The sequence below is a fragment of the Corvus cornix genome, chromosome Z, assembly GCF_000738735.6.
Source record: "Corvus cornix cornix isolate S_Up_H32 chromosome Z, ASM73873v5, whole genome shotgun sequence".
NCBI classification, from domain to species: domain Eukaryota; kingdom Metazoa; phylum Chordata; class Aves; order Passeriformes; family Corvidae; genus Corvus; species Corvus cornix.
In genome coordinates, this window is record NC_046357.1 from 19,637,923 (window position 1) to 19,653,516 (window position 15,594).

Sequence of the window (15,594 nt, forward strand, 5' to 3'; positions counted from 1 at the left end):
AAAAAAAAAAAATTAGAGAAGTCTACATGGGCTTGTTTACCGCCTTTTGTTCAAATTGAACCCTTGGAAACAAAGACTGTTGTCAGAATAGTCTCTCAGACAAAATTGTTCATGCAAATAAAGCATCTGAATAGTTTATGGTGTGAGTTGTTAGGACAGGAAGCAACAGGAACAGCAGGAAAGTATTTACTGAAAAAGATGAAATGTGGTAAGGATTAAGCCAAGCACTTAATGCCCATTTCTGCCACATGAATATTGCATGCTGACTACATAATAATTACAAGGCAAAACAGTAAAAATAATCTTGAAAACTCTACTATTTTTTCTTTTTTTGCTGTTAATTGATCTTTGTCAGGTTTTAGTAGTACTTATATCCCATGTATATTGTGAGCCACTGGAAAAGGACACTGAAGTTTCTCATTAAAGCAGCTGAAGTTAGAATGAGCAATCCCATACCAGTGTGATAAAATTACATCAAACACAAGCAGTGTTGTTTAATGCTGCTGAAAGAATACTGGAGCAGCCACCAGTCTTCAGAATGGCTGACTTGCAATTTGTCTGAAAACTTATCAGGGTTGAGAAAGGGTTCTCATATGTACACCTTCTGTGTCACCTCAAAACACATTACTACTTTCTTCAGTAATTTTGCAAAACAGAGCTACAAGTGTTCATGGAAAATGGATTTTGATACTGCTCTAAGAGTATAAAAGCATCCACAGAATTTCTAAAGTTAGTCATAACCTTTAGCCTTAAGTACCTAATCCATTTCAGGTAATGTTTTACGAGTGAGAAGATGGTTGCTAGTGAAAAAGAAAAATTCCTGAGTTTAAAATGGTGACTGTGGTCCATATTGTACAGTAGGTCAGATTTGAGGACAAAAGAAAGTCCATACAAATCTGCTCTTTGGTAGAAGGGAGGGAGCAGTCTTGTGCTTGGGGAACAAAATGTTCAAGTGAAAACTTTGGAACTCTACAGGGAAGTGCACTTACCCACAGTAGTACTATTCCCAGCTGTGTCTTCATATGATTTCTCAATCCTAAGCCTGTCACACTTCCAGAAACACAAAATAGCCAAAGACAGAAGGTTGAACTTGGAGATTCATTCAGCTGAATGAAGACACTGGCCTGCCATTTTCTCAGACCTTTAACTACCATTTTTAGTAAAATGATTAGTGTTTTCTTGAATATTTCATCTCTTCTTGTCTTCCTTTTCTTTGTATTTTACACAGTTCTGTGGGGGTTACTGGGAGTTTTCTGAGTTTTCTGTCAAATCATCTTCATAGGACATCTTTGATGCCATTTTCCATACAATACTCAATTAAGTTCTTCGTGAAGATACTTCAAAGAAAAAAACAGAGTCTGAGTTTGCCATCAGTTAATGTTGCCTGTTATTCTGGTAGATGTTGTGCTTCTTCCTCTGAGTTAGCTTTTTGGGATAATCATGGTGTGAAGTAGTGTTTCTTCTTGTTGCTGTAAAATATTTTTTCCCCTTTTTTGGTTTGTTACCTTGCTTAGTTCCCATCCTCTGTGAGATTGTGCTGCAGGTGATGATCATCTTCTTTTTTCATTAGCAGTTAAGCCATTAAATTTTTCTCCCCCCACCCTCACTCCCCCATATTTTCTTCTTAACTGTCCTTGATGTTCTTTTCCCCTTTCAATTTTTGTCTTTTCAAAAATAGAAGCAGTATCAGGGTAACTGACAGAACTTCCTTACAAAGTGCTTAATATTTAACTGAAGTACAGCAAAATTTCTAGTCAAACAGTTTCATATAACTCTTCAATCTGCTTTTTGTACACTTTGATACTAAACTATCCACTGTTTAGGGGGATAGGAAGTGGACAACTTTAGTTTCAGATTGAATGTCAGTATCTTGATAGACTATACTTACTGAACCTCTTCATCTTTGGAACACTCAAGTTCTTGTGTTGAGATTTAATGTTTAAAACCAGTATTTGTGTATCATGTGGGGTTTAACGTTTCCTTTTCTGGAAACAAAGCAGAAGTTCAGCTAGATTCATCAAGCTTATTTCTCCTCTGTTTTACAAATCCTGAACTATAACAATGCACTTGATTTAAGTATCAAAGTGGGAGCTATAAGTAAATCTTCAGGTGGGACATCTTTGATGCCTTCATGGTGGTCTTCATTTGTAAGTGTGTAGAGTGAGATAATTGTATCTCATCAGAATTTCAACCCCCAAATTCACCGTTTTTTTTACCACCATGCAAAAATCTCTTCTGTTGATCTTCTCTGTGAGAAACTACAGGCTTTTAGAATTCATCCCACATTGGAATTCAAGAGATTTCAATTACGAATTACTATTGCTTTCCTACAGGAACTGTAAGTCAGTGTGTATTAATCTTGCTGCTGTTTCAGCTCAAGAGGTAATTTGTAATTTTTCTCATCTAGGTTTCACCAATGAGTTTTAATGCAGGGCTGAAAAACTTGCATGCAGAGATCTAATACTGGGCATCATTTGATCCTTCTGTTAATTGCCAGCTGATTGCAAGATCTAACCATGGGTGAATTTCTTTGCATATATATCAGTGTGCCAGTGTGTTTTGTGGGAAGTGGGTTTAATTTGTCATTAATTCCATAGAATGAAGCTGCATCTTGATGTAACTAACTGCAAAAATTCTGAGAAGATCTGGCATGAACAAATGAGAAGATTGCCAAAGTGTTTGATTACTAAAGTTGTATAAAAGAGCATTACGGTGATTTTTTTTCTTTTTTTGAAATTGGAGTTAATGATTTTCCTGAATTCTCATTAACATCACCTTTTCTGTGAGCACTAAAATAGATCTGAAAGAAATCTGTGCTGTGATTTGGGGATGTATTTAAGGTTTCGCATAATTGCAGGCATGTGAGTAGTCCATTAAATTCCGTTGGATTCTACTGTGCGTCATTCACTGTTGAAAATTTCTGATGTGGGAGTTAATAAACTTCTTTCTCATCCTGTTTGTTATGAAGATAAAAGTTCTTCATAACAAGAACTTCTTGGAATACCTGCTGAATCTCTCAGTGTTAACATGCTTCATTGAAAGTTGGAACTTTTTTGGCTTGATCCATTCTTTCCTACTGATCAAACAGCTTTTGGAGAGGAAGTTGAGGAAAAACTCACTTTATGCTTACTTCAAACAGCCCAGCAACAGAGTTACAATGGTATTTTGAGTGAAGAAACTTCATGATTATAGAGCTCTTTTCCAATAGAAAGGATTCTGTAATTCTATAATCTTTACATACTGTGCTGGCTAACTTAGCCTTTTTATTACAGTGCTGAAGGGCACTATTTTGGAATATATTGCCTTTGAAAGGAACACAGAGTTACAGTAAACTGAAATCAATTAACACTGCACTGAAATCTTGGAGCATTTTTGTTGTCATAAAGAGGGTGTTTGAATATGTGGTATCCTTGGTGCATAGAAAGCATACAAAATAAGACATAAAGGTAATATCATCTCACAAATTCAACCTTATTATGGAAATTGTTGAAATAACTTGGCTCACATTTTTGTCAATGGCTAAAAAACAGTGAATTCATGGAAAATGTTCAGGAAAGACTAAGATTCTGTCTTACAGTCAGTCACGAGAAGGTTAAGAAACAAATCATTTGATATTTCCCTATATGAGAGAGATTTCTGATAGACAGCTCTTTAATATAAAAAGTTTTAATGAGCTCAACTGTTTGAGATGGAAATTGGACAAATTCAGATAGCAAATAAGTCACAGTTGTTAAACAGGACAATTAATCTTTGAAACAATTTACCTAGGATGTGAAACATTCTGACTTGGCATAAAGATAGGGTAAAAGAGTTTGTTTGATACCATTTTATCTAGTTCATTATGCAAGAGGCTGAAATACTTGAATATTATCATCTCCACAAGAGCTTGCATTGTTTGAGATTTATCTTTATGAGAATAAAGCGACTACATGGCAGCAATAAATCTTCTGCAACTAATGTGAATTTGCTGGGCAATTTACATATTGTTACCAGCACTACTTTTCAAGGTAACTAGTACTTCAAATGATGAGGATAGTACTGCTTAGGCAGTGCTAGGATCTAGGCTCATCAGAAGAGATTTGGAGAGGGAAAGGGATAAAACCAGGCTCAATGGAGTTAGGGCTGGGTAGCCCTGTCTGTTAGGGAAAGTTGCCATCTGGATCAGTTCTGAGTGGTTTTCTTGGAATTAGTTGGAAGTCACAGAAAGGCATCTACTGCCCCTTCATAAATGTTCTTGGCATTGCCAGGATGGAAATAGGAAAGTATAGGTATTGCCATATTCTTAATTATTGTGCATTCAGCTTTTAACTCACATACAAGTTGCAAGTACTAAGCAGAATGTGTTACTGGTACAATGTTGCTGTCAAAAGGAAAAACCATGTAAGGGCTAGCAGTGTCTCCAACCAACTGTTCATGGACGGTGGATACAATCAAAGTTAATGAAATTCACACTTGCTACACAAAGGTCAGTTTTGACAGAGGTGGTTCGCTCACACTTTCTTCCCATTCTGTATTATTTACTTAACTGCGTTACAGTTTCTGAAAGACAAACAGGTTTAGAGTAAGGAACTGTTACGTTCTTTCAAAAATCATTAGGATCATCCAGACTCTTCCAAATTTGTATTTAATATGCAAAGTTGTGTGTTTTTTCTCAAGTGGCATTTCATTCTCCAGTGAATGTTGAATGTATTCTCTTTTTCTCCTAAGATGCTTGTATTTCCATGTGCTTCTCTTGCCTTTCTGACCTTGAGCTTTGAAATTACTAGTTTGAATGAGAGGACTGTTTCTTGCTTATTTAAGCACTATTTTTATTAAAGGATTTTAAATAGGTGTTTTAAATAACATTGTACATTTCCAACAATCTGCTGTAGCTTAGAAGTAAAAGAGAGATTCTCCACTAAACTTTCACAGCCGAAATCACTATATACATGGATAGAATAATGCATGTTTTTAACCATTGAACTAATGTAGCCATTTCCACTCCCATTCCAGGTGCAGGACAAATTTCGTTTGGACCTGTCTGATGAAGAAGCTGTTCATTATATGCAGAGTCTAATTGATGAAAGTGTCCATGCCCTCTTCGCAGCTGTGGTGGAGCAGATACACAAATTTGCACAGGTGAGATATTTCCTTCTCAGTTGCTGGTCTCTGTGACAGCTGATTAAGGCGAGAGGTTGCAAGTGGTAGGTTTAAAGCATGACTTCACTGTGACATTGTAGTTCATTTTCCTACAAGTTAAAACTGTGTTTTAGCTGTCAGGACTGGTGAGCAAGCTCATCCTAGAAAATTTTGGTAACTCCTTAGCAGTCACACAAGGTCTGGCACCTGGGACAAGGCAGTTTTTGGGTCAGTTCTGGCTGGGGAATGAACAGACCTAGAGCAGCCCTGCCAACGATTTGGTGCTGGTGAGTGAGAGGCTGGACATGCCCCGGCCATGGCACTCACAGCCCAGAGAGCCAAACGTGTCTTGGGCTGCATCCAGAGCCCCGTGGGCAGCAGGGGAGGGAGGGGATTCTGCCCCTCTGCTCCGCTCTGGTGAGACCCACCTGGAGCACTGCATCCAGCTCTGGGGTCCCAGCACAGGAAGGATATGGAGCTGCTGGAGCGAGTGCAGAGGAGACCACCAAGTTGATCAGAGGGATGGAGCAGTTCTGCTAGGGAGACAGTCTGAGAGAGCTGAGATTGTCCAGTCTGGAGAAGAGAAAGCTCCAGGAAGACCATACAGCAGCCTTCTTGCTGATGATCTGAGTTGACAATAAACTATTGCCTCTGTTATTTTTGTTATTACAATATACCCTGTGTGAAGAAGGAAGTGTTTAACCCATCTTACTCTGTGCTCTTACTACAATCCACAGTAAGACAATAAAATACTTGATTCTCATGTTAGATAAAACTGTATTCACAAAAGCATTTCTGCTTTGAATTTCCAATGGTTTTTTTTTTCCTTCAAACCATCTGACATTTGGTTTGTGTTTGTCAGGGATTTAAGATATTACACTGTTTGCCTTAGGTATTAGACTCTGACAAGAAATGGAATTAAGAGGAAAAATTAAACTGCTCTGAAAAGCCAGTCATTATCCTGGGTTTTTTATTGATTCTTTCTTCAAAAGGCTTATCAAATTCTGATACGAACTGAGGAGAACTATTTTTATGGCTATCCATTTTGGTAAAAAGCATCTGTTCTTTTCTTCAAGCTTAGTTTTTATTTTCACTATAGTGCAGGATGAGAAGAAATAATGTCATTTCCATCTATATATGTATTCAATGAAGGTGATCTTTCATGAGATGTGAAAAAAGGAAGTGTAATTATGTGGAAATGATGCAAAATTTGTTGTCATTCACTGTGGATTACTCTGAACTTCAGAAGGAGGATGGTAATTTCATAAGACAAAGTGAAAAATGCCTTGCATCTACCTTAGGCTTCAAATAAAAAAACCCCAAACTATTAGAAATATTCAAAATTGAAGTTTTAAGTTTGTCCAGTGTAGACCTTTCTTTTCATCACATACGGACAGTCACTTTTTTAAGACATGTCTTTTCACTTCATTGGCCTTAGGTGACTGCCACACTCTCCAAGATAATTGTTACTGCATTTGTAAAAATGTATTAGTAAGTCAGAGTTTACAGGTTTGATTCAGGGGACCTTTTCTTTTTCCATTCAGGCTTGTTTTTGCTTGATCTTTCTTCAGTTGTTAACACTGCTTTTAAAATCACAGGACAGATTTGTTCAGAATATTTAAAAGTAGCCAAGAATGTTACTCCAGGCTTCTGTGGAATTGGGCTCTGAGCAGCCTGGTATAGTGGAGGGTGTCCCTGCCTATGGCAGAGGGGTTGGGATTAGCTGATCTTTAAGGTCCCTTCCAACCAAACCATTCTGTGATTCTGGATTCCGGGAATGGTGTTCTAAGCAAAAAGCTGGCACACATTCCAGCAGGCACTGATTGCATTTTCCATTCGTATATTTGGGAGTTAAAGTGCAAGCCCACTGGTGTACTACACTTCGGATACCAAACAAGCAGATGTGACAGCCACTAATGCAGGCCTGATCTAGTTATCTTGCTTTGGGTTTTTTACCTCTCTATGCTGAATTTCAGCACAGAGGCATATTCCTGTGGCTCTGAGCAATCTTTGTGCACTGCTGCAGAGTGTGCAACCTATGTGCTTTTAGCTTTCCTTTCTGCTTTGGGCATCTGGTGCCTAGAATGAAAAACAAGTGTCCTGATTTGTGAGTGCTAAAGCATCTCTTCACTCCATGTGATGCTAGTTTTGGAGTTCCAGCTATTGCCTTTATTCATGCTCTAAAAAATTTAGGCTTGCAGGCTTTCTCCTGCAAAGATACTGGATTGCAAGTGTGAGGAGGATGCAAAAAGAATAGACACAGATTAATCACCAGTTGGCAAGTCTTAAGAATCTGTGCCCTGTTCATGTATTAAAAAAAAAAAAACCCTCAAAAAAAAAAAACCAGTCAAAAGTAAGTGTAATTAATGTCTGTTCTCTCTATATTAAGGGTGAAATAGGATGTTTCTTAGCGATATTTAGTACTTCATCAGTGAAAATCATTCTCTTTCCTTTTTGTCTGAGGCACTCCTAAGAATTCGCTGTTGTAGTTTTCATGGAGTCTGCAAATCGTTGAACAAAACAATTAATGGATCATGAATTTGCTGTAAAGAGGTCATCTTACCCAATGGCCAGTTGAAGCTTTCAGTTTGTTCATTTATAATTCTGCGTTGAATTGCCAGTGGCCTTGCTCTTCATAGTTGTCTGGAAAAACCCCCAGCGTTACACAGGTGTTCTGACACAAATGTAAATAGCAAATTTGGCCTAATGCTACACAGTATTTCATTTAAAATGCTGTTCGACACATTTTTTGTTTATCGGTAGATATTTATTCTTTTACTGCCTCTGAAATAGGCTTGCAAGGAATCTGTACAGTCTACTGCTGCACTTAAGAGCTTTTTAACAAGGTTGGTTATTATAGTAACCATGGTGCTTCAGTATTCTATATGTCACTCTGCAGTAGGTAAAGCTCTTGGATAAAGTACTTTGGATGTTTTGGAATCAGCTCAGTATTGTTCTTTTATAACAATATTCTAAATTGAGTTCAGTTTACAGCTGTGTTATGAAGCCTTTAGTTTAGTTTCTAATGTGTCTCTAATCTGTTATTTTATCAGATATTTTCCAGAGCTTTTCATGCATTGCCTGTCTCCTTCTTAATGGTTATCAAAAAAACGTTGTCTCAAAAGTAAATAAATTCAGCATTTAGAATAAGCTAATGGTGTTGTACAATAGTTCTCAAGAGGAGGAAAAAGTGCATACTAATTTTAGTTGATCCTAATGAAGACTGGATAGCCATTTCTCCCTGGAGAGTCATTTTCATTTTAGCAGCATTATTTACTTCTGCAGAGGAAGGAAACAATCTACTGTTAAAAGTGTCTAATCTTGCATTTTATTTCCCTTGTAAATTTACAAATCAAGTCAGTTGCATTCAGGGCTGAAGTGGTAGGCAGTGATTAGGAAAGTAAAAGCTTGTGGTGTCTCACCTAAAGTGTAACACAGTTTTGAGGGTTTATTTATACTTGACTGATACCTGTTTAGGAGCAAACTCAGTTTCAGCTATAGAAGTTGCATGGATTTAGAATATCTCCAGGCTGCAATACCAGTGCTTCTGCATCACAGAATGCAGGCACCTCAGCAGAGGACTTCTGTTTTTCTTCCTATTGGATGCCAAAATAAAATAGGGAATGTTTACCAGCAAGATTGTGTGTATTGGATGAAATAATTTGTGAAGGGGCATACAGAGTTGCTTTCCATGCTGCCTTTTCCCATGAAAGGTTGTGAAAATCATCTATCTTTAGGCATTTTGCCATGTTTTTAAACAGAGTTCAATTTGAGCATAACATTTGTTCTTGGAGAGTAAGCCAGATTGAGTAATCTCTGTGCTGTGTGTTTTTTTCTTTTCTTTTAGTATTGGAGAAAATAAGCTTTTTGCCTGCTTATGGTGGAAACAAGCAACTGCTCAAGACAGCAAATTTCTCAAGCCCTTGTGGTCTTCACCAAACAGTTTTGGAAGGAAAAAACTGCAGATTTATTAGCATGAAGAACTGAGAACTCAGAAGGTAGAGAAGCTTTTTGAGTCTCTGTTCATTAAAGGTTTAAAACCAACCAGTTTTTAAAGGAAGATGATTGTTTGTACCATCGTTGGGAGCCTCAAAGGTTGAAGTAAGAAACTTCCTCTCAAGCCAAAGATAACTGGAAGAGGTTGGATTTAATGGTGAATTCTTGTACGTGTTAATATATTTTCTTATTTAAAAATAGAAGTAGATACAAAGCTGAAGCAGGGAAGCTACAATTCCTCGGTGCAGAAGAACCCCTCACAAAACTATGGCAATCCCCTCTCATCCCTCCCCACCCACTTTGTTCCTTGAGTAAGTTTTAAAGGTAATTCATATGATCCTTTATTTCCTGCCTTGGGCAATGTTATCATTCAGAACGGACAATCATTTTTTGCCTGCTTACAAAAGTGTTTTTAAGTGCTGATAAGTTACCCCAGCTGTAGGCAGCCAATTAAATGATCACTAACAGGCTCAGCAACAGGAATGCACAGTGAGCAGTTCAGTATTTCACGCTTTAACTCTAAATGTTTTCTGTACAGTGATTATAAATTCTTTATCTTAATAAAACCTTTGTTGTTGCAGAATTGAGGTGTTCTGTTTTGTCTTTTTAATCTTACCTGCTGAGACATGGCACACTAGAGGATTATATTTATAGTTGCTGGCTTTTTGCAAGGATTTTCACTTCTCAGTTCACTTGATGCTAGAATAAGGCCTCTCATGAAATGACTTTTGTGCCACATGTTGAGTTCGTAATGAATCTAGTTTGTATGATCAGCAATGTAATTAGCTCTTCATAAATGTGTGGCTCTCTTCAAAGGGCGCTCTAATACTCCTAATACTGTTATTTTTTAAATAACATTTTAAGTCAGAAAGAAATCCTTCGCAATTATAAAGATAAGAGGGACTGATTTAAATGTGAATCTGACTAGTATTTGTGAGTCAATCTTGCTTTGTGCTTTTGCCCCTTTTTTCCCCTGTATTGGTGATTTAAGAACTGCATTACCCTACTTGCTTAGGGCTCATGTTATCTGGAAACACACAATGCCACAGAGGAGTCACAGTAGTACCCGTCTTACCTTTAGCTCACTCTTCTTTGGAGAAGTAGTAATTACCATTTTCCTGTGATTTGTTGGGGGTTTTTTCTGTCAGACTTACATATTTCTTCACTACCTCTTTTTTGCATGAATTTGTTCCACATAGGGTACTTTGTGGTATCTTCCAAGTAAAATTCTGAGAGCGTGGACTTCTCAGACGGTCAGAGACAATTCTGAAAAAAAAAAAAAAGGTCTTTTTCCTTTTTTTAATATCTTTCAAATGTGCATCCTACGTGCTCAGACAACTTCTGATCTTTAGGAAGCAGCCACACTTTATGTGACTTGAGTTCTTGTTTCAGATCCTGCAGCCCTTTCAACTGTATATGTTGTAGAATTTTTCCTCTGTTTCTTTTGAAGAAAACTTCCTGTTCCTCCTGCTCAAGTCTAATTATGAAGGATATGGGCATGACTCACTGTGTGCCAGTTGACCAGACAGGCCAAGGTTGTCTCCTTATTAAAACCCAAAAGGCGTCATCAACTTGATCCTACAGCACATTTCACTTTGCAGAGATGTTTATAAACTGTTAAATATTGATCTTTATATACATATTATGAATTAATGCATGGTTATTCACTATGTCTTGTGTTTTAAAATTAACCTGTTCATATGCTGGACTACGCAAAAGCCTATTTTAACTGTACTCTTAAGTGAGTACATGCATGTGAACCCAAGTGGAATGTGATTACAGTAGGTAAGGCTGTAGGAAGAGCCTGACTTCACTGTAGTTCACTGTCCACATTTTAAATGGAGAATATCAGGCACAGAAACAGAAAAGCTTGCCCTAATCAGGGGAAAACAGTCCAACTGGTGTGTTCATCCGTGTTGCTGCATGTTGAGTGACCTACTGCATATATTTTCAGTGTATTTTCCAAAGAATTTTTTAAAACAGTGAGCCCTGACAAACTAACTGGATGTGTCTCTCATCCAGCTAGTGGCTTTTTTAAGGCTGATGTGCATATTCTGTTCCTAGCTCTTACAAACCCTTAGAGAATGAAGAACAGGACAGTACTGAGGCTGCTACAACATACTAGATGTAAGTAAATTTATACTTAAAAGCCTTTTCTTCTAAATACCAAGTATTGTGGAAAATTTAAAAACATAAATAGGTTTATTTTTTTTAATAGTCTTATACAAAGTTCTGACTTTATTTTGTAAAATCTGATGGCTCTTAGCACTTCATGTGGCATCATTTATTTAAAGTAAACAGACAGTTAAGAAAAAACAAGCTGGGGTACTGAGGGGGAAAAAGTTACTTTGTTTGAAATGAAAGGTTTTCTTTTTTTGGTATGTTATCTAAATCGTTGATTTACTGGAGTTAAAATGTGTGATAGGTTATCTATCATGGCTTGATATGACTATAATACCATGAGTGTATTATGTGTCTGTTGTCTCTAATAAATTCTGAGTCCCTTGAATAGCTACTGAAAATTCTGTCTTTAGGACTACAGTTCTTAAAGATCAAATTCTTGTATGTTTCACAAAGGTAGAACCCCTGAGGGTCCCCACGGGAATGTCAGACAGGAGTTTTGCCCTGCAGTTCTGTTTGTGTAAGTGCATAAGCAGGGGGTAAGCACACACACGCAGCTCTGCATGGAGCGAGGTGGTGAGCTTGGTGAGCTCCATCACGTGTATCCACGCGTGGTGCAGTGTGTGGTAGGAAACCAGGCTGTGCCAGTTGTGCCACAGAGTAACTTGTCACAAGTTGTTAATTCTTTCCAGGAAGCATTACAGACCAAAAGAAGTAGAACAGTCAGTAATTTTGCCGTGGGCTTATTTTGACCAGCAGTTGTATTTTATATAGCTAGAAATAAAAAGTACAATAAAACTACCTTGTGGGTGCTTTATTTGCCTTTCAGCATTTGTCTTGGTCTCATCCTGATTTGATTTTCTTACAGACTCTCTAGTGGTTCTTTGGGATTGAGGGTGGGAGAAGCAAATGAAATAATTTCATTTTTCCTTCCCTACTGTCATTGCTTGTTTTCAACTACCAGTGCATCAGGAACAGAAAGTGCCACAGTAGGCTTTTCTTTTGGGGGTGAAGAAACAATAATTGCCAGAGTAGTATTTTGGGGGAAGGTAGGCTAGGGGAATGAGACAGAAGTTAATGTGCTCTGTGCTTTCAACGCAAAAGGCCTCTATCCTTTTGGCAAGAAGCATGCCTGTTCATATATACAGTTACCTGGTTTTGTTGTTCCTGTGTGCAATTTAAAATAAAAAGTGCTTTTGCAAGGCTTTACAGGAATAATGACTTTGGAAAAGGGAAGGAGGAACAGTGAATGGGAATCTTAACACCTCCTTGAAGAGTGGGGATAGCAGAAGAGAGGTAGTCTAAATGGCCTGCCTTTTGTAGTCAGGAGAGGTTTTACTCACAAGACCTGGTATCATCAGCAGATGGTAAAATACTGTGGTTATTATGAAGTATCTGAAGCGTCTACATTTAAGGAGTCTTAAGGGAGTCATTGAAAACAGATTGCAGGTGGGTTGTGTTAAAATACATTTTTGTAACCTCTTCAGTGGATGTGATGATTCTTTGTAGTAGTGTAACTTTGAAGTGTGATATTGGTGTCCTCCTGTCCTGTCATTTAGATTGGACCCTGCCAGGGGGAAAGAAATTTCATTTTGGAGGATGAAATGCCCCATCCCAGTTGCTTCCTGAGTATTAACAGTGAAGTGGTTCACCTGCCTAGGTTCAAACCTGAAACAGTGAGAACACTTCTTGGGGAAGAATTCATAGTTCATCTACACACAGGCATTAATCACTTCAGCTGTGTGTGGGACAGTTCTTTCCAAAGGGAATTAAGCTGTACCCTAGGGAGGTACTTAAATTCCAAATAAAACTTCTCTGCAATTAGAAGCTGTGCAAAATTTAACCGCTTTGAATTTACTTCCCTTGGTGAAGAGTGTCCTAAATTTTTCCCTACCCTATTCATCAGTGGTGTGGGATCAGAAGGTGGCAGTTTACATAATATAACCTGCAGTGTAAGAAAAGTGATGTGAAGGTGTGGCTGAACCAGTGTGGGCACTCTGGGTCGCTCTGGAATCCTTTCTTCCATGGTCCAGCCTGTAGTCCCCACAGTGACTGACAGATAATTCCACTTTCCTGTCTTGCTGAGTGTTTAGATGTTGATTGGATTATGTAATAGGTATTTCATACAGATACACATCCTGCAGTGCCAGACAAACTGCTTTGTCTCTAAACTGGGAAGATAATTTGCCTGAGTCTTTTTTTTGGTGTGACTTACTTCTCTGGGTGTCAGATTATAAAGTTAATTGTAACCAAAGTGTTTTCTCTCTCAGGTCTAATGTAACATCTCTTGCTGATGTGTCTCTCATCTGACTGAAAAACTCATGTTACAAAAGAAAAATGACATTTTTTTAAATAAGTTTATTTTCTTGCACAGATACATAAAGTTTTCTAGCTAAGAAGATGAGAAGTAATTAGGTGGAATCTGCTTTTAACATACCATCCACAAATTTCTTCCCTTTGAACTTAAGGTGGGATAACCTAAGTTCCATGTCTGGGTGCATGTATAGAGGGATGGCTGTGCATCTTGCCTACCTGGTAGCATAGCATCTTGTGATGGGACACTGTGTCCTCAGGGCAGTGACAGAGCTTTTTTTATTTTCCAGTAAATACTGGATTGTTTCTTTTTTCCCTTATCTGGTGATGTCAGTTGTACTCATTCAGTGCATTCAGCTGTCTTGTTATTTTTCTAATGCTGTACTTTCATTAACTGACATACAAGTGAGAGATTTCTGATGAAAGCACAGCTGGTCTAGTAGCAGAGTGTATTCCCTGAAGTAGGCAGCTTCCATTTCAGATTAAACTTGGAATTTTTCTCCCTTTGTCTGTCCCTGCTGGGAGCCATTCTTGTGTAGATAACTGCCCTGATCCCTGCAGTGACAGACTCAGATGAATTTTCTGACCCTAGGGAGGTGAAGGGGGGATTGTTGATGCAATGATGGTTGTTTGAGTCATTCACCAACCTCAGGGGTGAGGACTGTGCTGGCATGGCAGGAAACTCGATCCTTAAAGGAGTGGTTCAGCTGAGGTCTCTGGTAAGGTTCTGTTTTTCCAAGGGAGAGCACAGCTACAAACCTTGGGACGGTGAATGAGGTTGTCTTAAAAGAAAACTACATGGCAGACACCTGGCTACAGAGACCTGTAAGACAAGTACAGACTTGTTGAAATCCTGAATGTGGAAAAAAAATGTGGTTGTATAGTTCAGAGGTGTTTTGTGTAGTTAATCCACAAAATTTACTAAAATCTGTAGGTGGTATCTTTTCAAGGATATTGGGCAATATTGCACTTACCTTTTCCAAGTTGCAGCATGCCAGTAACAAGGTGCTGTGTGGCATCTTACTCTGCAAACAAGGAGATGACAGGTCTCAGCTCCTGTTCTAACTTGACAGATGCTACTTCTGAAATGAGAACCGAGGGCTCTGTGCTACAATCATGGGATGTTGTCCATTGGCCTTGAAGATTTTTTGCTTCTTGAACTTCAATTTCCCTCCCAGCTCTGTAAACTCAGTGGTGCAGAACCCATTTTTAACTTGTCTCACACAAGAAGTACCACAGCTTGGGGCTTTAATTTGAGATGGATCTGGGAAGCCATTATAACTTGCCAAATAGCAGTGTTTTGATTGCACTTTATGTTCAGACTTGGTTCATTGGCTTGTGTTTATTCCATACCTTAGAGCTCAAAGGTGCCTGAAGAAATGTATTTGCTGGAACCTCTGTTCCTGTCAGACTGTGTTCTGGCAGTTCTCTCCACTCTTCTGTCTTAGAAAGCTCTAGTAAAAACAGGAAAAATGAAATGTTTCTGTGCTTTCATTAATTAATCCTACAGTTCATTGTACATGCGCAAGTAAAGCTGAACTGAAATACAGCAGTTTTTCAGCAAGCAATAGCCAAAAGACATGTTGCAGGCCTTTTTATCAGTGTACATGTTTCCTGCATCTGTGTTGTCCAGCTTAGTGTGTACCTGATCCTGATTTAATATGTTGTAACATTATTTCATTCAATTAAGAGATCCAGACAGGGTAGCTAAAAGCTATATGATCTTTTTTTTCTAGTTTATCATCTCATGGAATGCAAATGGGGCTGTACAAGAACAACTGAGAATTATGAGTCCCAAGGATTATTTTCTCGTTTACAGTTTGAGACGTATAAATGAGCAAGAACAACTCATTTAAAACTTGGAAATCAGCATAAATCAGAATGCCTACAGCTCAGTCTTACATCTCTATTATGTGTGTATACCAAAGGCTTATTTAGCATGTGCTCCTCCATATTTCATTATTTGGTTGCCCATGTTTATATCCTTGGTCATGTACCTACTAATATTCCCCAAGCCTTTTAGTGTTGAGCCTTCTGTTCAGTGAA

General features: G+C 38.2%; 1 protein-coding gene across 1 annotated transcript in view; it reads left to right on the forward strand.

The window, feature by feature from the left end:
- Positions 1-9,697, forward strand: part of PIK3C3 (phosphatidylinositol 3-kinase catalytic subunit type 3) — a 67,206-nt gene extending 57,509 nt beyond the window's left edge. The window contains exons 24-25 of the mRNA XM_039566584.1: positions 4,993-5,118; positions 8,966-9,697. Coding sequence (XP_039422518.1) covers positions 4,993-5,118; positions 8,966-8,980 — 141 coding nt within the window. The 3' untranslated portion in view covers positions 8,981-9,697. The remainder of the gene's footprint in view (positions 1-4,992; positions 5,119-8,965) is intronic.
- The last annotated feature ends 5,897 nt before the right edge of the window (positions 9,698-15,594 follow it).